This window comes from Palaemon carinicauda, chromosome 9, assembly GCF_036898095.1.
Source record: "Palaemon carinicauda isolate YSFRI2023 chromosome 9, ASM3689809v2, whole genome shotgun sequence".
Taxonomy (NCBI): Eukaryota; Metazoa; Arthropoda; class Malacostraca; order Decapoda; family Palaemonidae; genus Palaemon; species Palaemon carinicauda.
The window spans coordinates 113,437,352-113,462,717 of NC_090733.1; the positions used below are offsets into that span (position 1 = coordinate 113,437,352).

At 37.6% G+C, this 25,366-nt stretch overlaps 1 protein-coding gene across 3 annotated transcripts in view; it reads left to right on the plus strand.

The window, feature by feature from the left end:
• LOC137647055 (asparagine--tRNA ligase, cytoplasmic-like) overlaps positions 1-18,814 on the plus strand; it is a 19,224-nt gene extending 410 nt beyond the window's left edge. Inside the window, exons 1-10 of one of the 3 annotated variants that reach the window (XM_068380211.1) lie at positions 2,474-2,629; positions 5,399-5,547; positions 5,760-6,062; positions 10,115-10,171; positions 10,749-10,953; positions 11,246-11,403; positions 11,775-11,927; positions 14,320-14,516; positions 16,619-17,207; positions 17,799-18,814. In XM_068380211.1, the coding sequence (XP_068236312.1) occupies positions 2,587-2,629; positions 5,399-5,547; positions 5,760-6,062; positions 10,115-10,171; positions 10,749-10,953; positions 11,246-11,403; positions 11,775-11,927; positions 14,320-14,516; positions 16,619-17,207; positions 17,799-17,930 (1,986 nt within the window). In that variant the 5' untranslated portion in view covers positions 2,474-2,586 and the 3' untranslated portion in view covers positions 17,931-18,814. Of the gene's footprint in view, positions 1-2,473; positions 2,630-5,398; positions 5,548-5,759; positions 6,063-10,114; positions 10,172-10,748; positions 10,954-11,245; positions 11,404-11,774; positions 11,928-14,319; positions 14,517-16,618; positions 17,208-17,798 lie in introns of those variants that run through there. The other 2 variants (XM_068380212.1, XM_068380213.1) reach the window with 2 other exon arrangements.
• Positions 18,815-25,366: the final 6,552 nt, after the last annotated feature.

A 25,366-nucleotide genomic window follows, 5' to 3' on the forward strand; every position in this document is an offset into this window, starting at 1 on the left:
CGCATATAAAGCAAATATTTTATTAAATTTGGTCAATAGATTGATTTATTACTGCCTAACTTAGTTTATAAAGATTTTGAACGTTTAAATTCTTAGGTGCACGTACTGTACGAACTAAAGGAAGCTTGAAAGTCCCCAAGGGAATCACTAGTGTTGCCTCTGAAATATAAATTTTACAAAGTTGTTGGAATAGAGGGTATCAGCATTTTGACAAATATATCACTACTTAACTACACTGCACGTTTGTGGTTGCACCAAAGGCAGCACGAATTGCAATAAACTAACAATAAACAATGGTGGAGGCAATTGACAGCCCACGTCGAGGACATGACACTAGATACATAAATTTGTAATGTTTTCCCCAATAATTTTCCCGTTACGCTCAAACTACTTTTAAGCAGTTGAAAGGACATTTCTCCCAATTTTCAATCCCCAGTCCAACGTTATTATATGTTCACGTATAACATTATTCCCCCCCCCCTAGAAACTCTATGAACGAAATCCATAGTTATTTGATGTAGTAAGGACAAACATATTTGCAAATATTTTTCTATTCCCCGCCAGTGCTCTTCAAGTTGTCTTGAAGCGATGGACAGTGTGCAGTGTTATTTCAGCTCGGACATATACTGACATTTTAGTCAGCTAATGTTATGAAGCTACGCTATGAAGAGTTTGAACGTTTAAAATCTCAGGTGCACATACGAACAAACAGAAGCTTAAGTCCCCTTGAAAATCATTAGTGTTGCTTCTGAAATATATATTCTATAACCGCAAGATAACTTTCAACTTCATACTGCAATTATAGTGGTTGTCCCTTACTTGCAGATAGGTGCTGAATGACTTCTTCTTCTCCTTATTATTATTATTATTATTATTATTATTATTATTATTATTATTATTATTATTATTATTATTATTATTATTATTAAGTACTACTACTGCTAGAACAACTGTAACCCTAGTTGGGAAAGCAGGATACTATAAGCCCATGGACTCCAACAGGGAAAAATAGCTCTGCGAGGAAAGGAAACAAGGTAATAAATAAACCACAAGTGAAGTAATGAAGCATTTTGCTCCCCCCCCAAAAAAAAATCATACATTCAATTAACCATTTTCAGTTTCTAGAATCTAGATACACAATTCCTCTATTTGAAGACCGAAGGAATTTGTTTTCAGTTAAAACATTTATGAATACGTTTAGTTTTGAATAAAGGATTAATTTAAGTAGATTTTATTCTGGTAAGATTTCCTTTAAAATTTGGTTCCAAATGTATCGTGTATAGTATTGTCTTCATTATAAGCACTAATTCTCCTATTTTACAAGTTCATTTGTCTTTGGTCATCCGTGATAAATCTCATCCTTTTTAATTTACTGTATGTAAAACTGTCTTATGATTAATTATAGGCTACTTATTACTTTTTCATTAACTTAAATAATGATATTTATTTTGGATATCATAGTATTCTTCAGAATTCCCATACTTTTATAAATTTAGTTTACATAATTTTTACTTATAACTTGAAGTTGGAATATACATTTTTCATCAAACTGCATCATGCTGTGAACTACTGTATATAACTCTCTCTCTCTCTCTCTCTCTCTCTCTCTCTCTCTCTCTCTCTCTCTCTCTCTCTCTCTCTCTAATGAAACGAAGGCTGGGCTTAAATAGGCTGCCCTGCTAATTATCTTAAGACCTCACTTTCCAGCAGTTTGTCGTTATATATACGGTATATATACATACATACAAACAAACAAACAAACACACACACACTTACATATGTGTATGTGGGGCTGATGTTATTGTACTGAAGCTCACATCATTGTCATATTTGCTACGTATCAATCTTAGTGGTAGGCCTATTTGTGGTCAAACTATTCCTATCATGGATTCTTTACTAAGCTCTTAATTACTTTTATTTAGTATTCTGTTTAAGTGATTTAAAATTACCCAGTTTGTTGTTAAACCCAAATTTGTCAAGGTGTTCATTGCTTAGGAATATTAAAATTGATGTTTAAACTAATTTCTTTTTGTCATAGTGGAACAATATCATCGACAAAACTTAATTATTCTATTTCTAGATTTCTCAATGTATTTATATATGTTTGTTGCAGTGCCATATAGTTCAGGGCCTCTGTTATTCTCTTGTGTTTATATGGATTACTTATTTTTGCACTAATTTTTTGTTGTATTGTCTTTGTTAACAAACTGTCTGGTTTTTTATTGTATATCAAATCCAAATTTGATAAACATACATGACCGTCCCAGCTTGAGAGTTTAATTATTATATATTGCAGCATCGAGTATTATTAAAAGTATCAACCGATGCTGTATAACTTTTTGATTCAGGAAATTACTTTAACTTTTTTGTTGGGTGGGGTATTTTAATTTTTTTTATTTTTCTTTTATTTATTTATTTTTTCTTTGAGACGCTCTTCTTCTTTGTATCACTTATGGAATTGTGAAGACTTCTGCTCTGTAACGTCACACGTCCACCGGGGTCCAGTTAATAGTTACTCTATACAAAAGTGGATTGGTTTAGCAGTTTTCCCCTTTCTGTAGTTGTCCGTCCTGTTATTTAATTGCAATGGCAGATCAGGCTGCTGAAGGTGTGGCAGGAATTTCATTAGGTATGCTTCATATTGTACTTTTCCATCAAAATACTACTTTATCACTGATAGTTATTACTGCATTTCACAGCGTAAAGCAGGAATGTGAACGTCAACTTGACAACCATGCTTTCGGTACAGTCACTTACCATTAAATGTTATGGTCTGTTGGTTGGTAAAGATACAGAGGTTCACGCAAGGCTTTTAATTCATTTTTTACACCCAATCTTAGAATCTGACTTTGGGAAAGAAACCGTGCTATTGTAAAGCAGCCTTATCTGAAAACAACCGGTTGTGTACATAGCCTCTGTACCATGGTCTTCCACTGTCTTGGGTTAGAGTTCTCTTGCTTGAGGGTACACTCAGGCACAGTGTTCTATCTAATTTCTCTTCCTCTTGTTTTGTTAAATTATTTAAAGTTTTATATGAAATATTTTAATGTTACTGTTCTTAAAGTATTTTATTTTTCCTTGTTTCCTTTTCTCACTGGACTATTTTCCTTGTTGGGGCCCCTGGGCTTATAGCATCCTGCTTTTGCAATTAGGGTTGTAGCTTAGCAATTAATAATAATAATTAGTACTGATGGTAGGCTTTTGACGTAACCCACATATGGTAGCCTAGCATAGCCGATTTTCATTTGCATTATGCAAATAATTCCCATTGAATAACAGAATGGTTTTGGAAAACTTGTATGTCAGTGGCCAGTTCCTCTTGTGGATTTAAAATGGACGGAGATCAACTAACTCAACTTCCCCCTCAACTAACCTAACCTAAAAGCCATGTCCTTACCTACTGCCTTATTCTAAGTTAGCCGTAATCATACATGCAGGTGGCGGCTATCATACATACACCCCATGGTTTTTCTGGCAGATTTTCATGTGTTTTGAACAAATCTGATGATTATCGGTGCAAATCCATAGTTGCGGAGTTAGGTATCAACTGCCCTAACTCCACAACCTATGTATTTCCGAGAAAAATCATCATAAAATTCTCTCAAAACACATGAAAATATGCCAGGAAAACCATTTTACTATCTAATTTTACTGAGAAAACAAATGGCCTATTCACGAAAGTGAAAACGCATCGATAACCATCGACAGTGTTTACAACTTACGATGTACCAACACAAAAATACACTTTGAACGCATGGTTCTCCGAGAACTGTGCCTTAATTTTTTCAATATTTAATAAGTAGCTAACCTAACCTAGTAGAGAACAGGTCACCAACCGAGGTGTATGTGTGATAGTGGCCTCCCATATGCTTGATTACGGCTAACTTAGAATATTGGAGTGTAAAGGGGGTGGGGTTCGCAGGGTCAAACCCCCCCCCCCCTGTTAGGTAAGTAGTTAAGGACATAGCTTGTAGGTTAGGTTAGGGGGAAAGGTTTAGGTTAGTTGGTGTTCCTTTTTAATGCACACGGGAGGAACTGGCCGCTGTTATAGAAGGCTCCCACTAACCTAACCCCGGGTAGTTTGTAGCGCTACGGCCAAGCGTCCTAATTTGCTTATTATCGCTCCGACTATTATCTTGTATAGAATAAAAACGTTTGGAAATGGTCTACGGATCTTTAATATGTGCTTAAACGCACACTTCTATGTTTTTTGCCGAAAACCCTAAATTGCCTGAAAATTTATGTGGCTCGAGTTCTTACTCCGGCCACGAATCTTCTCGCTCCCGTAGTAGGTAAGGGGGGGGGGGGGGTCCGGGGGGGGGGGGGGGGGGGGGGCAAAGCCCCCCTGGGTAAGGATATGGCTTTTAGCATAGGTTAGGTGGGTTTTTTAAGTTAGCTTCTCCCGCCAAAGTCGTTTTTAGAACGACGGCCACAGTTCAGAATATTCCAGTTTTCTACGAACTTGATTTTAGAATGACGGCCACAGTCCACCCCACTTTATAATATTCCCATTTTCTATGAATGAAAACGGATCTGGCCGTCACCCTACAAAGGCTCCCTAACCCCCGGACCTCCCGTTGCAGGTCATATGAAAAATTAATTATCAATCTTCAGGTAGAGCGGTACCGGTAGCACACTTTTTTAACACTTTCAGAAATGAATTTGGCTTCAATTTTTAAGAATTATATAATTATTAATGTTAATATTTATTTGTGCCTGAGGTGTAAGGTATTCAAAATACTGCTTTTTTATTGCTCTAACCGATTGTGCTTAGTATTTTGAGCTATCAAACAATAGCAACTTATGCAATAATACCATGTCACTATTGAGTAGACTGGCGTTATGATACAGGTAGTTTAATTGGTAATTATATGATACTTTGGTATCACACAATATATGAACCCTTGAGATGTATCTGGTTTGTTGGAACAGGGTAAGCTAAGAATATGGTAGTCTAAGGGGAGATCAATATCATTTACGGCTTTAAGAAACAGGAATTTTGTGTAATTGTAGACATTTTGGGGGATGTATGTATGATAGCAGCCACTTGTATATACTGTATGATGACGGCCAGCTAAGAATATGGGAGTGTAAGGGTGGTTGCATGGGGCCATTAGTCCCCCAGTTAGGTAAGTAGGTAAGGACACTGCTTGTAGGTTAGGTGGGGAAGTTCTAGGTTAGGTAGTGTTCTTATGTAGAGATTTTGGAGAAAAATGGGCACTTGTTTTTGTAGTACAGCAGCCTCATATTACTTGAAAATGGGAAGAAAATTCCCATGTTTGCCTGGCTTCAAGAAAGACAAATAATAGCTAATAACGTATGAAAATTGCTAGTTCTTCAAGAAATGAATTAAATGCATTATTGCTTGTAACAGCTTACTTAGATATCTTCTTTACAGGAGAGATCTACACCTCCGAGAAACATGGCTGCGACGAGTCTGGAACAGGAACCGAGGACAAACCATTCAAAACTGCCTTACAAGCCATGAGGAAGGCTGGCAAGGAGCCTTTTCCCACAATTTATGTTGATGCTAAGGAAGGGGAGAAGGTGAGTAATACTTAAGACTAGGTACCTTTAGATCACATGAACTTTTTAGATGTCAGTAGATTTCCTGAACAATATTGTGGACTGCTACAAGTTGTTACAAAGTTTGTATGTAAGGTTTCTAAAGTAACTGTAATAGGTCTGCTTATAATTGAGTTGAAAGACCAAGGGAGGTTTAAATAATTGTCAGTGTTAGTGTCAATATTGTGTTCTAGGGAAGCAGAGAGACAGCGGGTACGGAAGTTACTGACCTAACGTCATGTCTCCAAGCATTAGATCAACATTTGAGTGATGTCAGCTATATACTAGGGCACTTTCCCACACAAGCAGACCATGTTGCTCACAGTCACGTTGGTCATGCAATAAGTTCTGACAATTCTTCCATTGCTACTTCTCATCCCCATTTTACGAGATGGTGCAGACATGTAGAAAGTTTTGGACCGGATGTCAAAGAATTTCCTAAAGTCAATCTGAGCATCCTAGAACAGTTCAGCCTTCCAAATGATAGTTTATCAAAGGTGAATATAACTTGCATCTTCAGTGGGTGTTTGAAAAAATTCAGATCCCTTAGTTGCTATCCCTTGCATTTTTTTTTATATAAATTTTTTTTTCATTCGTTAGTTATGGCTTGCTTAGTGGTGTCCGTTAAAATCCTAAACACAAATGAATTGGCATGGGTCACTGGTTAGTTTTTAACTTATTTATAGAAACTTGCCTGTTTGACAGTAAAAGCTAGTGTCACACCAGGTTTATCATCTGTATGGGCTCAGGTTCTTTGGTGTTTAGAATGCGTTGTTTGCAGTTGCACTCTATTCCAATATGAATTTATATTTTTCTCGTATTCAGCCTTTTTTTAATTTTAAAGGTGATGTTGGATCTAGTAGGCCTACATGATACAGTATTTGTGATCAGTCATTCCTGCTGTTCACGGTGTTCCTCTTGATTTTCTTATCAATGGAATGCACAAGGTAAACTCAGAACCATAGTGACCCAAAGTTATTTTTAGGTAACGAAGTCCATTTTTGGTATATTTTTTTTGAAATCTTGACTTATTTTGATTGCATTTCTCACCAATTATACCTGACCTCAGTTTGCTACATAAATTGCACAGTGATCAGTTAGAGGAGCTAGTGTGACACTAACTTGTATTTCTTTTTGAAGTGGTTAGCCAAAAAAGCTACAGCTGTTCATGTTAAGTGTTTTCAACCAATAATTTTATATTTTTGGTGTTTGCTTTTTCCAATGAAGTTATTTCTATATGTATAAGCTTAAATTCTTTAGTATTTTGTATTATCATTTACTTCTATAGTCCTTAGTTAAATTGTGTGTTTGCTCACTTAACTAGCATGGTAATTGCATGTGATGATAGATATCAAATGTCACATTATAATTGAATATCATTTATTTATGCAATGTACAATTTTTTTTTTTGGAGAGAGCAAGTAGTTTCTTAGTTCTTTTCTTGAATTTAGTAGTTGTGCATAGAATGATTTAGTGATACTTTATCATTAGGGGTAAGCTTATAGTACATTAGGTTCTGAAGGAGTCTGTATAGATTTCTATCCTAAATTAAATAAGTGAATAGTAATCAAATGATGAGTTTGGTCTTTTTAGAAAGATTTACAGATATGAAAGAAAATGTTCGATGTTAGATCACATAATTGTTGTTCCGTTAATTACGGAGAGGAGACTTTTGCTTATTATCCGCTACTGTATTGATTATACAGTACATATATATATATATATATATATATATATATATATATATATACACACACACACACACACACACACACACACCTTTCATTGGTTTTCAGAGATTTCTTTGTTTGAATTTTTTGTGCTGAGTCTTGTGGCAGAATTTGATTACTCTCTCTTCAATGATACTGTTATAAGATAGGCACAGGGTTAGTTTAGTGTTGTCTTTCATGATATTTCTGGCTTGAGAAAACCAGCTGTGGTATATTCTGAGGTATATGCTGGGTGATATCAGGACAACTACCCCCCGTGGACAGTTACCCCCGAGGACAATTACCCCCCTAGGACAGCTACCCCCCAGCACAACTCATTTAATAAATGGTTTAAAATAATAAAAATAAAACTAATATAACAAAGTTTAAAGTATTTTTAATGTATACAATATCATTTAAATACAAAATTCGTAAAACTGTCCTTAAACTGATGTTGCGCTCTAATTAACTACTGTACTCTTTAGTACAATTATATAGTTTCTGAAATTGTTTATAAACTAAATCTTTTTTAAATGGCTTCAAGAAAAATTTCTTTTATTTACTTCCTTGGCATTACTTTTCTTGGTATTTAGTGAGACGACCAATATCCCCCAAGCAACATGGAATTTATCAGAAGTTCTAGAGGAAAAGACATACTAGTGCTTGATGGATATGTTAAGCAGAAAGACTTGGCAAATGGTGTTGTGTCTTTTGAGTGTGAAGAAAGAAGAAACAAAGCCAGTTGCAAAGCTAAAGTAAAAGTTCATGTTCCACGAAGTGAAGTTGTTGGTACTCTTCATAATCACACCCATGCACCATCTAAAGCGAAAATTGATGCTGCGAAAACTATCCAGAGTTGATATGAGAGCCATCAGTACAGAAGGAACAGTGCAGCAAATACTTTCCGAGGCTTGTGGAAGCATTGATGAAGAAACCGGAGCAAACCTACCACCAATTCATCATTTAAAACGTAATATTAGATGACATCGACAACGTTTATCCCGCTCACGGCCATTGCCTCTAAATGCCCAGGAACTTGTTTTAACAGATGAATATACCAAAACACAAGATGGTCCAGATTTTCTGCTTTTTGACTCTGGGCCAATTGACAAAAGAATTCTGATCTTCGGAACACAGAAAAACTTGGATTACCTAAGTCAAGCGTCACATTGATCGCTAGATGGGACGTTCAAAACAGTGCCTCGGATATTTTTACAATTATACACGATTCATGCTTTCATAAATAATCATTCAATTCCTTTAATATATGCCCTTTTATCAGATAAAAGCCAAACAACTTACTCAAACCTATTAGAGCAGTTAAAACTACTGAAACATGATCTGGCCCCAAAGACTATCATGGTCGACTTTGAAAAAGGTATGATTAAAAGCTTACAACTGGCATTATGTACAACAGAACGGTAGATGAACTTCCTAGAACCAATAATGCCGTAGAAGGGTGGCACAGGAGTTTCTTAGCGAATGTTGGTTGTTGTCATCCTAATATTTGGAAGTTCTTAACATGCATTAAAAGAGAACATTCATTGCAACAAATACATATGGTTCAATCTTTGGCAGGTTATCATGGACAGCCATCTCGCTATTATTTCAGTCACTAAAAACTATGAAAATAGAGATGTACAGTAGTACAATACCTACGAAGTATTGCATATAATTTGCATTTTTAAACTTTTCATTTTAATGTTTTTATGACTTCTCTACTTTCTTTTAAGAATATTGTATGTAAATGTATTTATATACATTAAAATTATTTTAAATGATGTTATATTAGTTTTATTTTAATTATTTTATTTAAACCATTTATAAAATGAGTTGTCCTAAGGGGTAACTGTCCTAGGGGGTAATTGTCCTCGGGGGTAACTGTCCACGGGGGGTAATTGTCCACGGGGTAATTGTTCTAGACCCATGCTGGGTACAGGTACTGTACTGTATTATCATCATTATCTCCTCCCACGCCAATTGACGCAAAGGCCCTTGGTTAGATTTTGCTAGTCGTCTCTATCTTGAGCTTTTAATTCAGTAAATTACATCTCCATTCATTTTCTCCTTCTTCACCCTTCATCATCCTCAGCCATGTAGGCCTGGGTTTTCCAACTCATCTAGTGCCTTGTGGAGCCTAGTTAAACGTTTGGTGAACTAATTTTGTGTGTTAAACAGTACTTAAAAAAAGCATTACACTTTAAACTTCAAAGCGTGATTTGAATTTAATTACAGTGAGTACAGTATGCATGTACTGAAATGCTTAGAGAAGTTATTCTTTTAGCAAATGTTGTTAAGTGTTTTGAAGTCTTGCACACATGGCTGTAATTTTTTACATAAACTGCTGTATCATGAAACTTTATACCATTTAGACATATTGGTAATTTTTTTTTACGGTGAAACTTGATACCTTGGGATCTTTTCATGAAACAAAGTATAATTTGACTAGTACTTTATAACAATGTAATTTGAGATGCTTGCTATAGAGCTGTCTTGTAAATAGTGTTTTATATGGATAAAGTTACTTTTTATTTAAATGTTTTATTTGAAGTTTATGATAATGAAGCAGAACACACACAATGGAATATTAGAATTTATAATAAAGTTTAATCAGTAGCACTTGAGTTTGTCATACATGGTAAATATAATTAAGTGGTTTCTTAGTTCTTGATGATAAAGAACTGTGCTTGTTGTAATATCCCTTTTCTCAAGAAATGAAATATGATTGTTTCAAGATAAGAAGTACTGCACAGTATATTGTATTCAAGTTTAGATGGAAATTTGATATGAAGTAGCACTAGATGAATTAATTGCTAATTATAGATACTTTTCTATTCCAGAAATATGAAGTTATAGCAAAAAGCCAGCTTAAAAAGTTAACAAAGCTATGGAAAGATGTAAGTACCATTCTCTCTCTCTCTCTCTCTCTCTCTCTCTCTCTCTCTCTCTCTCTCTCTCTCTCTCTCTCTCTCTCTCTCTCTCTCTCTCTCTCTCTCTTTTTTGAAATATTTTATTTCAATTTTTCATTACTTTTGATATATCGTTTATTTATTTCCTTATTTCCTTTCGTCACTAGGCTATTTTTCCCTGTTGGAGCCCTTGGGCTTATAGCATCTTGCTTTTCCAACTAGAGTTGTAGCTTAGCTAGTAATAAAAATGATAATAATAATCATAGACTGAAATCAGGAACCATGCAACATACCTGAGAAGTCTGATGCAAGTGCAAAGGATGCATAGTGAGACATGAGAAGCTAAAAGCGAATGCAATTCTGTAAAATTTTAGTTAAATAAAAAACTTCTAAAAACAAGAAAATCATGTGACATAGTCGAGTCCCGCATGTAGACGAAAGGCATTGTTCCCTTTGATTACTGCCAAAGATAAACTTTTAGGTCAAATGTCTACCATATTTTTACTGCTAGGTTCCTCATCAGTAGAAATATGATCTTTGTTATTAAGAATTTATTATGTTTCAGGAAAACCGTAAAATGGAAGCAAGATTACAGAAAGAAAAGGAGGATGCAGAGAACAGGGCCAAGATTCTTGAAGAGGCTAAAAAGATAACTATATCAGAAGACCCAAGTTTACCACCAGCAAAGTGTATCAAGATTAACCAGGGCAAAGACTTCCGAAAACAGCGTGTTAAGATCCATGGCTGGGTTCATAGACTGAGAAGGCAGGGTTAGTATTGAAGGTAGATTTGGTGTAATAGTATGGATATAAAGTATGATCATGGCAGCAAAGACTTTCAAGTTTTGCCAACCTTAATGCCTGATGTTTCATCATTATCGGCTCCCACTTCCTATCTAAAAATTTTTTTTCATAAATGCTTAAATACATCTGTTGAACAAACTCATAAAACTATAGTGATAAATACTTTGTCTTTTCTTCTTGTTTGGTTGCTGTAAAAGTTGAAGACTGGGTCTTCTAGCTAGGAAAGTTTATGTGCAACATTTTGTTTATATTTCCTCAGGTAAGAACATGATGTTTTTAGTGCTTCGTGACGGAACAGGATACTTACAGACTGTTTTAAGTGACAAGCTCTGTCAGACATACGAGGCTGTCATCCTGAACACAGAGAGTACTGTTTTGCTTTATGGCACCTTACAAGAGGTTCCAGAAGGGAAAGAGGTAAGAATTTAGAGTAATTTTTTCAGGTCAGCTTTTAAAGTAATAGGTTTTTTCTCATTTTTTTAATTAAGTTTTTGATAAATCTTTCTGAAGTAGTACTGAGAGTTGACATTAGTTGGAATGTACACGAATCATGATATATTTCAGAAATATAAAGATTTATTTGTTTTGAAGACAATAGTAGTGTCAGGCTAACATCATAAGCCTTGTTTAATCTCCAAGAAAATAACATATTTATACAATTGGGAAACATTTTAGGTGTCTTTTGATACGAGTCTTTCAATATCATATAGGGTCAGTTACGTCTTTCTTCATAGAACTTGTTCAAATTTTCAAGTTTTACTATAAAACTTGGTATGAATCTTCCAAAGGCACCTGGTGGTCATGAAATGCAAGTGGATTATTGGAAGTTAATTGGAGAGTCGCCAGCAGGAGGAGCTGAAGCTGAAATAAACAAGCTCTCCAACCCTGATGTTCAACTTGACAAGAGGCATCTTATGATTCGTGGAGAAAACTGCTCAAAGGTGAGTGGAAATTTTGGTGAAAGTTATCATAAAGAAATTTTAATATGATGTAATTATTCTTTTAATTATTCTGATGTACAGCCGAGGTGTACAGTAGAAGTGTCTTTGAAGATGTCCAAGGTGTTGAAGTACAGTTTGAGCTGTTGGGCTTCCGATCCCACTGTGTGACTTCCTCTAAGATAAGGAAGTAGAAAGGGACCTTTTCCACACCACCTCTCTTAGGAAGGGTGGATGGTTTATGACCCCATGGGAAGGGAACCATAGCCTTCTAATTCAGTTCATCTGGAGATGATGCATGAGGCTATGACTGTGTTGTGGCCTTGAGTCTCGGTTCCTTGCTGACTTCCGACTATGTCACTTCCTCATCTAATATGTCACTTCTTCAAAGTTGAAGAAGTCGAGGAGGGCTTGTCAGCTGTAGTCTCAGGAAAGGGCTCTTTGACACCACATCCCTTAGGAGGGCTGAGCGGCTCCCGAGAGGATCCCAACCTCATTGGGAGGGAGCTACCCTGTTTTTTATTTTCCCCGATGCAGACTTTCACAGCTTTAAGCTAGAAACTGGGCTCAAGTCCACTACTGCTACCTTGGGAGTCAAGCGCGACTGTTTACGGTTTTGTGTTTAGGCCTCTCGGTGCCGATGCAGGGTCGTGACCCAGTGACATGCCCTTGACCCTCGATGCCCCTTACTACCCCGGTAGCGAAGTGGGACTTACGTTTATGCGTTTAGCCCCCTTGACTAATACACTAAGTCAGAATCCTCAGTAGCAGTGTCAGGCCTTGGCCTCACAGTGGCTTGGTCCTTAGCTACCTCGGTAACCAAGTGGGACAAGTCCGACTTTACATCGGTCATCCTTAAATATTTAATGGAAAAATCAAATTCGCTTTAAACCATTTTACGCAATGTTTCATCAGTCTTGAAGTTGAACTATTACGACGAAAGATAACCCGAAAAGGATTCTTTTTGTAAAATTAGTAAATACAGTTAATATATATATATTTTAAAAATACTGTAGTAGTTATATTTATCACATAAACAGAAAATATGAAGACTAGCGTGCTATGAATGGAAACATGAGCTACCTTTGACAAATTTCTTTACATCTCGATGCCATTCAGTACTGTACTGGTTGAAGTGTGTCACTTTATCTTGACCTAAGTGCTGTTGGTTTTGTTACTTTAAGTCAAACCACTAATGTAGTGAGGGGGGGTGGCAGCTGAAAGACGTTAGATAATTTTGTAAATGGGGAATTGCTTGAAAGCTGTTGAGGAATGAAAATGGGAAATGACATTTTAGGATGATTATGATTTGATGTGCTTAAAAAACATGCCTGTATATTTAGGTTATATTTGCCAGCTGGCAAGACCAGCAAAAAAAAAAAAAAGTGGCATCCTATCAGATTGGCGCACTGGAAAGTGGGTTTATTGCATACACAGCGGCTGTGCCACAATACAATACAGTAATCTGTTTCCAGTCCGCTAAATTGGGAGTTCCGTGAGTAGGGTGACCTCAACCCAGCCATCCATAACTACAGTGCCAGTAACATGTAGGTGGTACATCATGTGAGCTTGAAAAATGTGGCGAACGCCCTTCACAGCTTCGCATGAGACCAGTTAGGCGTGTTGCCATGTAGTAACTTATTCGGTTATTTTTGATGCCGGTCAAATTGTTTTACAGTACTATACATACTACTGTACTGTTTCCACTTGCTTCTAAAAACTATGTATTTGTCATGTAATTTGAGTGACTAGTGTATGTGTATGTAATGTGTACTATATCCAAATATCTGAATCTAGATGTACTTAGTCATCAATATTTAATGTTACAATGTAAGAGCTGAAAAGGAAGATAGGTATTACGGCATGCATGCTAACTTCGTGTACTGTATCTGTTTTCCTGTATAATAGGGGTTCATGTGTTAATACAGTATACTACTGTAATTAGAAAAGTTTTTTGAACAGTAATATTTTATGCATTCCCTCTCCCTCTCTACCTTAAATTTTATTGAAATACTATACTGTGCAGTGCATAATACTATACTTGACTTAAAATTTATTAACATAGGTAATGTATCCAGATTTTATAACATGGTAGCAGGTTGTAAGTACGTATGTACATTTTAGTGTATCGTATAGGGACATATGTCACTTTTGATGGCAAAAATCTAAGCAACAACAAAAATTACCTATCGTCACTTCTCCCGGAATGAGTTAGTGACGTAGGGCAAGGTATGACTATAATCCTAATATAACTTCGCCGTATGAATTTCCAAATTAGAGCCTTGTTGAGTGTTTTGAAAAACAGTAAGAAATTCATATCAATTATACAAGAGTAGCATGTTTCAATTAAGGAACTGAAGTGCTTTGTTTTTAGTTATATTTTGTTATTTACCAGGTGCTGAGATTGCGATCTATCTTGATGAAGGCCTTCGTGGATCACTACACTGACAGAGGGTATGAGTGGGTGTCTCCCCCAACGATGGTTCAGACACAGTGTGAGGGTGGTTCTACTCTCTTTGATTTCAACTTCTTTGGAGAGAAAGCTTATCTAACGCAATCAAGTCAACTATATTTGGAAACTTGTCTTCCAAGGTAAATAGTGTACATATTTAATCTTGTCGATAGATTTGATGTTTGTATTGATCTGAAATAATGCACTGTATGTTTAATCAAGATTGCAGTAAATTTATTACTTTAAAGTATTTTTATATTGTTTTTGAAAATTCTTTAAGAAGTTATTCAAGAAGCTTGAATTAGTTGTTTTGTATTATTTTTTAGTTAGTCTTCATGACGGTTACATTCCATGAGTGCTTTGAATCTTTCTAAGTTTTCCCCTAGATCTCATTTTGCTTAATGGATATTTTGTTTAATTCAATATTTTGAAAGACTGGGCATGTTCAATATGTATTAATGTTAATATTGCGGAGTATTGAAGTAAGTATACATTAGTTTAATAGTTATGGTTTTTCAAAGTTTAATCACTGAAACACTTGTGGTCTTATACTGTATAGGGACAGTTGAAGCATACAGGTTTCATTAAAGCCTTCGTTTCCTGCAAACTAGTCTGAAAAAGTGCACGAATATCTACATTCAACTTATTGCAGTTCAAGGGGAATTAATTAGCTGAACAACATTATACTGTACTGTAATCATCATAATTCCGAAGGGAAATTCCTTTACTGTATTTTGCCGTTCAGCCATTGAATGGAACAATATTAGTAAGGACATTGAAACTTGCATAATTGAACAGATCTTTGCAAATACCGTACACTATTTTGAATACCATATACTACTGGCGGAAACCTCTATTAACGAAGTTACAGATTTAAAAAAAAAAATTCCCGTTTTGATCCATTGTCAGTGCATACTACAGAAGCCTCCGTTCACGCGGTACTTCAGAAAAACACTGATAGATATAGCTTCCTTGCTAAGTTGCTTGTTCGAACAAAATAAAGGCCCAACGTTTTATATTGTAAACATCTTGGTTATTTGTTTTAAGTATTGTAATTTACAATTTAATTATAGCTCTTGTTTTATTTATAATGTTGATTATTACTGTTATGGTAGAATTATGGTAGAAATGTATTTGATAAATTTAGTCTGATTATGGGAAATGGAAGCCAAGTCCATGTTTGAGCACAGGGTGAGGCACAAAACTAATATTCCCATTGAACTCACCCCTTTGTTAAACCATGAGCATAGCTAGCTAAGGCCAAACAAAAACTAGTTGGAACTATATGATTGATTAGGTAATTAAATCAACACCAAAATACTGGTATTAGGTAATCAAATCAACACCAAAATACTAGTACACGGGGCTAACATGCGTAGCGAAACAGGTCCGGTTGCCAGAAAGAGGAGCAGTAAAATTATTAAAATGCAAGCGTAGCGAGCTATGGCTGAGCAAAAACCAGTTGGAACTATGTGATTAATTAGATAATTAAATTATTGGCAAAGTACTAGCACACGGGGCTAACGCACGCAGAGAAACATGATCCACTTGCCAGAACAGAGTAGTAAAATTATGCGGCAGAACAAAAACCAGACAGGAAACAGGATTGAAAATTCAGGTTTTTTTTTTTTTTCCCTTTAGAAGCGCTGAAACAACAGCTCTAGTTTTGATCGTGTTTCATTACTTATTACTGGGTTTTGATTACAGTAACTCTTGTTTTATTATGATTTAAGGTTTTATGGTTATTATCGGAAAGGTAAAATGTTTAATAAAGTTCATTTAAATACACAATTAGATTGGTACATGGTATATATTCCAGTGTTTTGAATGTTATTGATGATGATACTCGATGGCAGAGCTATAATTTTTCAGTTATGGTCGTCGACACACCATAACTCAAAAAATATGTATTTCCGCCAAGAACTATTATCAAAAACATTCAATACACCCCTAAAATACACTAAACAGCAATCTTATTTTCTACCAACAATTTATTGCACCATGCTATATCTTTACCTATTTTGCTAGGAGTAACAGACTTTCAAAATTAGAATTTCTTACTGGATATTCAGATAGTTTTTTCACTTTACATACATTTTGGTAAAATTTCATGCAGCTCTGCTTTATTGCTTGTGATCTAACTTAATTTATTTTTAAGGATAATAAAAGCTTGTTTGTATGATGCTCATGTATGTTAATATATAAAGTGGAAATTAAATAAAAAATTTTTTTTTCTTTTCAGCTTTGGGGATGTGTTTTGTATTGAACAGTCTTATAGAGCTGAACAGAGTCGAACTCGACGTCATCTTGCTTCGTATACACACGTAGAAGCAGAGTGTCCTTTCATATCTTTTGATGATCTTTTAGACCGACTTGAAGATTTAGTTTGTGATGTTGTCGACAGAGTACTGAAGCATCCGCAGGGATCCCAAATTATGAAAGATTTACACCCCGAGTTTGTTAAGCCAGAGAGGCCATTTTTACGTATGCCGTATGCAGATGCAATCAAGTATTTGAAAGAACACAACATAACCAAAGAAGATGGCACTTTTTATGAACATGGAGAAGACATCCCTGAAATGCCTGAAAGGAAGATGACAGATCAGATTGGGAGACCTATATTATTGAACAGATTCCCTGCAGGTATAAAGGCATTTTATATGGCCAGATGTCAGGATGACCGATCCCTCACAGAATCCGTCGACTTGCTAATGCCAGGTGTGGGTGAAATTGTGGGAGGATCAATGAGGATGTATGACTACGATGAGTTGATGAATGCTTACAAAGAAAATGAACTTGATCCCAAGCCTTATTACTGGTACACTGATCAGGTAAGGCAAAGTGTTTGAGTGAATTAGAATCACTAAAGATAACATGTATTAACCCTTTTACCCCCAATGGACGTACTGGTACGTTTCACAAAACTCATCCCTTTACCCCCATGGAGGTACCGGTACGTCCTTGCAAAAAACTGCTAATTACATTTTTTTGCATATTTTTGATAACTTTATGAGAAACTTCAGGCATTTTCTAAAATAATGAGACAAACCTGACCTCTCTATGACGAAAATTAAGGCTGTTAGCTCAATTTAAAAAAAATATATTGCAAAATGTGCTTGAACAAAAAAACGCCTGGGGGTTAAGGGTTGGAAAGTTCCAAATAGCGTTGGGGGTAAAAGGGTTAAAGTATTGTTTGAATACACGTGGATAGTTTTTATGGGTAGAAAGTAGGTTTGATAAGGCACCTATTCTTTTGAATTTAGGTCCTAAACTAATTTTTCCGCTTAATTCTTAAAACTTTATTTAATTTTCTTAGAATTATGAGACTTGATTTAGAATAGAGTAAGGATTGTTAAATATTTTGTAGTATATTTTTAAACGATTCATGATTATTTATTTGATTAATTTTTACCTCTTTTCAGCGACTTTATGGAACCTGCCCCCATGGAGGTTATGGTCTTGGTCTGGAGCGGTTCTTATGTTGGTTGGCAAATCGTTATCACATCAGAGAAGCAACACTATACCCTAGATTTGTTGGGCGGTGTACACCTTAGATTTAATATTTCAAATTTTATACACTGGGCCAAATTGGACTTCCCACATTCTGTTTGCTCCTTAAGTTTTGTTACAAAATCAGTAAGGTGGTGCAAATACTGCTATGCTGGCATCAACCTGCCATGTCCCAAGAGGTAAGTAGAGGAAAGTAGCTCATGGAGAAGCAGGTGTCTCTCTCAGATTTTTTTGTTTGAACCGAGAAACATTTGCCTTGCTGAGCTTCCACTCTGCATTAGTCATAAATTACACCGAGCAACTATTGAAGTTAGAATACATTGAGTCCTTGCACCTGTAAGTAAGGGGGAGATAAAGATCTTGATAAAACAGGCAAAACTACAGCTGTGAATTTTCAGGTTTCTTTCAGTGGTTATTTATCATATCTTAAAACCATGCCTGACTGAAAACAATGAATCTGATGTAGTATTAAAAAACTTAAAGAAATGAAACTACATGTTGGATTGAGATGTACCTCATTACAAATGATTCACATTGTAGTAATGTTGTCCTTTATTCAAAGTTAACTCCTGGGTTTTTAATAAATAACCTCATGACCCAGTTGCATAATGCACAGTAGAATAATTCTGACAATTACATGTGTTATTAACTGTGTAGTTTTCAGAAAAATAAGTACTGAGTATTTTAAATTAATCTATAAAACTAGATCTTATCAAAATCTTCCCCCCGCCATTTTTTAGTGTACCCAATTTTTTAATTGTTAGAGTTATCATTTATTGAATTACATCTAAAGTTTTCATTAAGAACAAATGCTTATCTCCAGAATGGAGGCAAGTTGGTGTGGTTAAATTATTTATTGAGAATAAAACTTGTTTGAAGGAAACTTGAGGAGCAAGTAGATTTTATAAAATATATTGTAAAAACTGCATTTTATTGTCATGAATTTCCTTTAATGTTCAGATTTTGAAAAGGCGAGTGTGCAAGGTTAGAGAGAAGTTTACCACAGTATATTCTATGATTAATGGATTAGTAAAGACAAAATTATGTGCTGTACAAAGTATTTTGTTCATTACAAACCCAATTAATCATGAGATACATGAATCTCAATTTGGGAAAGATGATAGAGACTGAAAAGAAGGCAATATTGAGGTAAGAATTTACCATAAGATCAGAAAATTGGCTGCATTTTGGAAAAGTAGAATGAAAAAAAAATATAGAGAAGCATGATCAAAGTACGAGTAGTGCAGATCTGGCAAAAATGTACAATTGTACAACATCCATGGTTTATACGATTCTCAAGAAAAGAGAAGGAATCCAAGCAATTGATAGCAGTTATCAGAATACAATTATTGAGAACATTATTTATGAAAAAGTCAAGTTATTTTATGCTTAACCTTGTTAAAAAGCTTCCAGGTATGTCAGCAGTCAGAAAAAAAGACATGACAGTATTTAAAGAGCTGTGCCTGGTTTGTAAACCTCGAGAAGAACGTCATCCAAAGTGTGCAATATGTTGAGGCTGTAAGCTCTGTTGTTAAGGTAGGAGAGGCATTCATTTTTCAATATTAATCTTACCCGATAATCATGTAGCTGTCAACTCCGTTGCCCGACAGAATTCTATGGAAGGGATACGCCAGCGATCGCTATACAAGAGGGGGGTGTACTCACAAGCGCCACCTGTGGCCAGGTACTGCAGTACTTCTTGTTGACACCACCTCAATTTTTCCTCTGTCGTGCCTCCGGCTAGACCTACATGGATACGCTGTTGATTCTGGAGTTTTTGCTCACGATTTGGTGATGTATTTGCTCTAGAGTTTAGCTTTCGCTATTCAGGAAGTTTTATCATTAGCTTAGCTAGCTTTTGGAATTAATTTGATTAATTATGGTGACGAAGAGAGTATGAACTCTCTTTCACTTTTAAATGGCCGACCCTTCCCTTAGACGGAAGTGTTGGTGTCTAAGAGAGTATAGACTCTCTTTCTTAATTTTGCTTAACAAAAGTTATAGATTTATTTTATATCTCTCCGCCTTTTATAGGCCTCTTTGATTAACTTCCTTTTATTATAAACTTATTAAAATTAATTTTTATATTTGTTTATATTCGACCTTTCCTTATAGTAGGCGGTCTTTTCTTGGTACCGAAGTTAATTAACATTGAGCCCGTCATTTCGGTTTTACCTGTTAACATATTATGCTATTTTAATGTTTTTGAAAGAATTTCTTTGATAGTCTCGTACTGTTTTCAAAGTTGAACTAACGTTTTGTTTTGTCTCTGCAGTTGTTGACGTTCAGAACGTTCAACTTGCGCTCTATCATTACGATAGAGAGAGAATTTTCACGGTGTCACGTTGCAGTAAGAGTAACCGTTTCTAGCGTTTTGTTCATTCTTTCTTAGCTTAATGGTTTTAATTCTAATAAAGGAACTTTTTATTTGGGAAATCTTTCAGTTTTTTTCCTTTAACAATAATATGTTTTAACGATATATATGATTGGGCTCTTCTCTCAGGTTCTAAGTCAAGAGAGAGAGAGAGAGATAGAGACGGAGGGAGAGAGAGGAGGATAAACGTTTCGTTCAAGCGAGTAACGTTGTTATCGTTTTTGCTCTTCTCCCTAGTCTCTTTAGGGGAAGAAGGTAAACGTTTCTAGAGTTTTATTCTTGTTCTCAAGCTTTATGCGGTGAGAGATTTTAAACGTAGTTTATTTGATCTAGTGTTTAGTCTCTTTCCAGCCACTGAATTATTTATCTTTCATTAGATTTTTCTGTTACATTGTAATTCTGTTTTCGCAATTACTAACTTTTAAGGAAGGATAGAATTGCGTGTTTCAGGTACAAACCACTTAAAGTTTCGAGTTCAGTGAAATAAGTGCAAACAGAAAATCAAAAGTGATAAGTGATTAGCGCAAAGTGTTACAGTGTTGCGTTCGAGGGTTCGTCTGTTCGTGCCAGTTGTTCGCCTAGTCTGGGACCTCTTACAAGCTCCCAAGCCCAGGGGAGAAGTAATGTCGAAGGACTTATGGGTTCAGCAGGCCTTGATCGACGAACAGACGTTTTTCCCTCCGTGGTTTCGGGTGTATCTACACACGTTGCCGACGTGATCACCCCACCCACACAAAGACGAGAGAGCCCTTTTATTCCTCGTCTGCGGAAGAGGTTTCTCGTAGAAACCATGGACCAAATCTTGCAGCTTTTAAGTGCAAGTCGGTCCCTTCCGCACAAGTCCAACTCCTAGGTGTAGCCATTAGCCCTGGGTCAGTTCGGACTTGCTGCAGTACGACAACTGCACACCTCCCAGAGAGGCAAGGTGGTATCGCAACAGGCAGTAGCTCCGTCTGTTGCCGCACCAGCTGTTTTAGACCCTCAGTCTCAACGGACAGTAGCTCCGTTTGTTGTTGTCTTTCTTAAACTCTAGTGGTCTATACTGCAGACAATGCAGTCTCAGCTTGCGGTGTTGATGCAGGAGTTTCAGGCAGAGAAGGTTAATACACCTCCTCCTGCGAACGCTCCTCCCCCTCTGCGCAGTACAATCTGCCAGACGTATGAGGTTGAGGTTCCTCTAGCTACCTCCATGCGTGAGCTGCCGCGTTGGGAGTTGCCAGATACCAGCGCTGTGCAGCAACCTCCACTTTCCTTGAGGCTGGAGCCTCTTACCACGCAGCAACCTCCTCAACAATGGGGGCAGGAGCCTTATGCCTTACAACCTCCTCTTCCCTTGAGACAAGAGTTTCTTGCAGTAAGACCATCCTCGAGGCAGCAACCTCTTGAGGTACGACAACCTCTACCATCCTTGAGGCAGCCACCTCGGCTCTCGCAGCTGCAACCTCAACTCTCGAGGCAAGCACCTCAAGAACCTCAACTCGTGAGACAGGAGCCGCGTTCTGCGCAGCCGCCACCTCAACTCTCGCAGCTCACACCTCAAGAACCTCAACTCGTGAGTCAAGAGCCTCTCTCTGCGCAGCCACCTCAACCCTTGAGGCAAGCGCAACTCTTGAGGCAGGAACCTCATGCTATGAGTCAGCCACCTCAACGCATGCATCTGCCACTTTCTCCTCAGCTTGAGCCTCTTCCCATTCAACTTTGAAATAACAAATGACAATAATAACACCTCATTACTTTCATAACTTGCATTTGTAAAACATATACATGTATGCCTACACAAACATTATGATAATGGAGGTTATTCGTATTACTTAAAAAAAAAAATATATATGTATTCCTTGCAATATATTTTTAACAAAATCGCAAAAATATGGCAAAAATATCTTCAAAACAAAAATGAATCATGAGTTATGAATGTAATGTAAATATTATGTTGATATTAAAACCCCATGCAAGCATGCATGAAGTAATGCAGTGTTGCCAACAGGGCGAGTTTCCCTTTCCTGAGGTGAAGTAGATTATAGTACGTATATTTAGTGCAGCTTAATTCTACGATTATCATGCCGGCTATCAAATTCATCAACAAAACAGTCTAAATCAATTCCCTCGGCACGTGCACTTTCAATGGACAGTAATGCGATATTACTCAATCTAGCACTGGTCATGGAATTTCTGAGAAATGTTACACGCCATGCAACATGCTCTGCTTACCTTACAGCATGCTCTACATACAGCATGCTCTGCATACAGCATGCTCTGCATACAGCATGCTCTGCATACCTTACCGCATGCTTCTCAGTCACACATCTTTGGTTGTTGCCAACTCACTAGACTGTCAAGCAGTTTCATAACGTTGCCTTCTAGTCTGCTGCTTTTGCTCCAGTGAAACCCTCACTGAGAGAACTTAGCTTTTCTCGGATATGGTCCCTGTAGATGAGAAAGTGCTTTTCTCCCTCCTTCTGATATTCCCTTGAGGACTCTGTCATTTGGAGAGGAGCCTTTAGCTGCGTAGCCTCCTATGGACTTTTATTTAAGCATAACATGCTTCCAGGGAAGGTAATGGTTCCACTTCAGTCGCTAACCCCGTCTGTTACCACACCTGCTCCCATAGACCTTGAGCTGTGTTGCAAGACATGCAGTCCAAGCTTAGTCCTTGTTAGAGGATTTTTTGTTTACGGAGTCAGTGTGTCACTGGGAAGACGTTCAACAACCAGCAGAAGTGACTTGTTGTGACGCAGTGCGGCAACCTCAGCAACCCGATAAGGAGTTGTCTGTACGACCCAGACAGTCTAGACAGCTTCGGGTTGTCACTGTACAGTGAACCCTCGTTTATCGCGGTAGATAGGTTCCAGTCGCGGCCGCGATAGGTGAAAATCCGCGAAGTAGTGACACCATATTTACCTATTTATTCAACATGTATATTCAGACTTTTAAAACCTTCCCTTGTACGTAGTACTGTTAACAAACTACCCTTTAATGTACAGAACACTTAATGCATGTACTACAGTACCCTAAACTAAAACAGGCACAAATATTAAAGGTGATTTTATATCATGCATTTCCTAAACATGCTAAAAAGCACGATAAAAAATGGCAACCAATGTTTTGTTTACATTTATCTCTGATCATAATGTAGAAACAAACTGGAGGTAGAGCTTTGCTTATTACCCAGACATATTTCCCATACTTTTCCCTTAGAACTACATCACATCTTCCTACTTTAGATATATATATATATATATATATATATATATATATATATATATATATATATATGTGTGTGTGTGTGTGTGTATATATATATATTTATATGTATACACATATACATACCTACATATATACATAAATACATGCATACATATATATATATATTACTGTATATATATGGGTTATGGAAAAAATCCGCGATGTGGTGAATCCGCGATGGTCGAACCGCGAAGTAGCGAGGGTTCACTGTACTTCCTCGCTTCCCCATGGTTGACAGTTCACAGACTGTGCAGCAGTACCATGATCTTGTGTCCGGCTCCGTCAGACGACTGGCTTTTAAGAGCTCCCACAAGTCGTCGCTGTCTGGAGATTCTCAGATGGACTATGGATCTGACCAAGGAACTGGGCCTCCTGGTCAATTTTGAGGAGTCCCAGCTCGTCCCATCCCAGACCATTGTCTACCTGAGTATGGATCTTCAGAGTCGAGCTTTTCGGGCTTTTCCGTCGGCCCCAAGGATCTTCCAAGCCCTAGAATGCATCCAGAGCATGCTGAGAAGGAACCGATGCTCAGTCAGGTAGTGGATGAGTCTAACAGGGACACTTTCATCGCTGGCCCTGTTCATCGTGTTAGGGAGACTCCACCTCCGCCCCCTTCAGTATCATCTAGCTGCTCACTGGATAAAGGACATGACGCTAGAGACGGTCTCAGTTCCTGTTTCCGAAGAGAGGAGGTCTTCTCTCGCGTGGTGTAAGAACAGCTTTCTTCTCAAGGAAGTCTACCTTTGGCTGTTCAGAAACCCGACCGCCGTCTCCTCTCGGACGCATCAGACACGGGCTGGGGTGCGACTTTGGACGGACAGGAATGCTCGGGAACATGGAATCAGGAGCAAAGGACACTTCACATCAATTGCAAGGAGTTGTTGGCGGTTCTTCTGGCCTTGATAAACTTCAAGTCCCTCCAGCTTAACAAGGTGGTGGAGGTGGACTCTGACAACACCACAGCCCTGGCTTACATCTCCAAGCAGGGAGGGACTCTTTCGTGGAAGTTGTTCTAGATCGCAAGGGACCTCCTCATCTGGTCAAAAGATCGAAAGCTCACGCTGGTAACGAGGTTCATTCAGGGCGGTATGAATGTCATGGCAGATCGCCTCAGCCGGAAGGGTCAGGTCATCCCCACAGAGTGGACCCTTCACAAGAATGTTTGCAGCAGACTTTGGGCCCTGTGGGGTCAGCCAACCATAGATCTGTTCGCTACCTCGATAACCTAGAGACTCCTGTTGTATTGTTCTCCGATTCCAGACCCAGCAGCAGTTCACGTGGATGCTTTTCTGCTGGATTGGTCCCATCTCGACCTGTATGCATTCCCGCCGTTCAAGATTGTCAACAGGGTACTTCAGAAGTTCTCCTCTCGCAAAGGGACACGGCTGACGTTGGTTGGCTCCGCTCTGGCCCGCGAGAGAATGGTTCATAGAGGTACTGCAATGGCTGGTCGACATTCCCAGGACTCTTCCTCTAGGAGTGAACCTTCTACGTCACCCTCACGTAAAGAAGGTACACCCAAACCTCCACGCTCTTCGTCTGACTGCCTTCAGACTTTCGAAAGACTCTCAAGAGCTAGGGGCTTTTCGAAGGAGGCAGCCAGAGCGATTGCCAGAGCAAGGAGAACATCCACTCTCAGAGTCTATCAGTCTCAAGGGGAAGTCTTCCGAAGCTGGTACAAGACCAATGCAGTTTCCTCAACCAGTACCACTGTAACCCAGATTGCTGACTTCCTGTTACATCTAAGGAAAGTAAGATCCCTTTCAGCTCCTACGATCAAGGGTTACAGAAGTATGTTGGCAGCGGTTTTCCGCCACAGAGGCTTGGATCTTTCCACCAACAAAGATCTACAGGACCTCC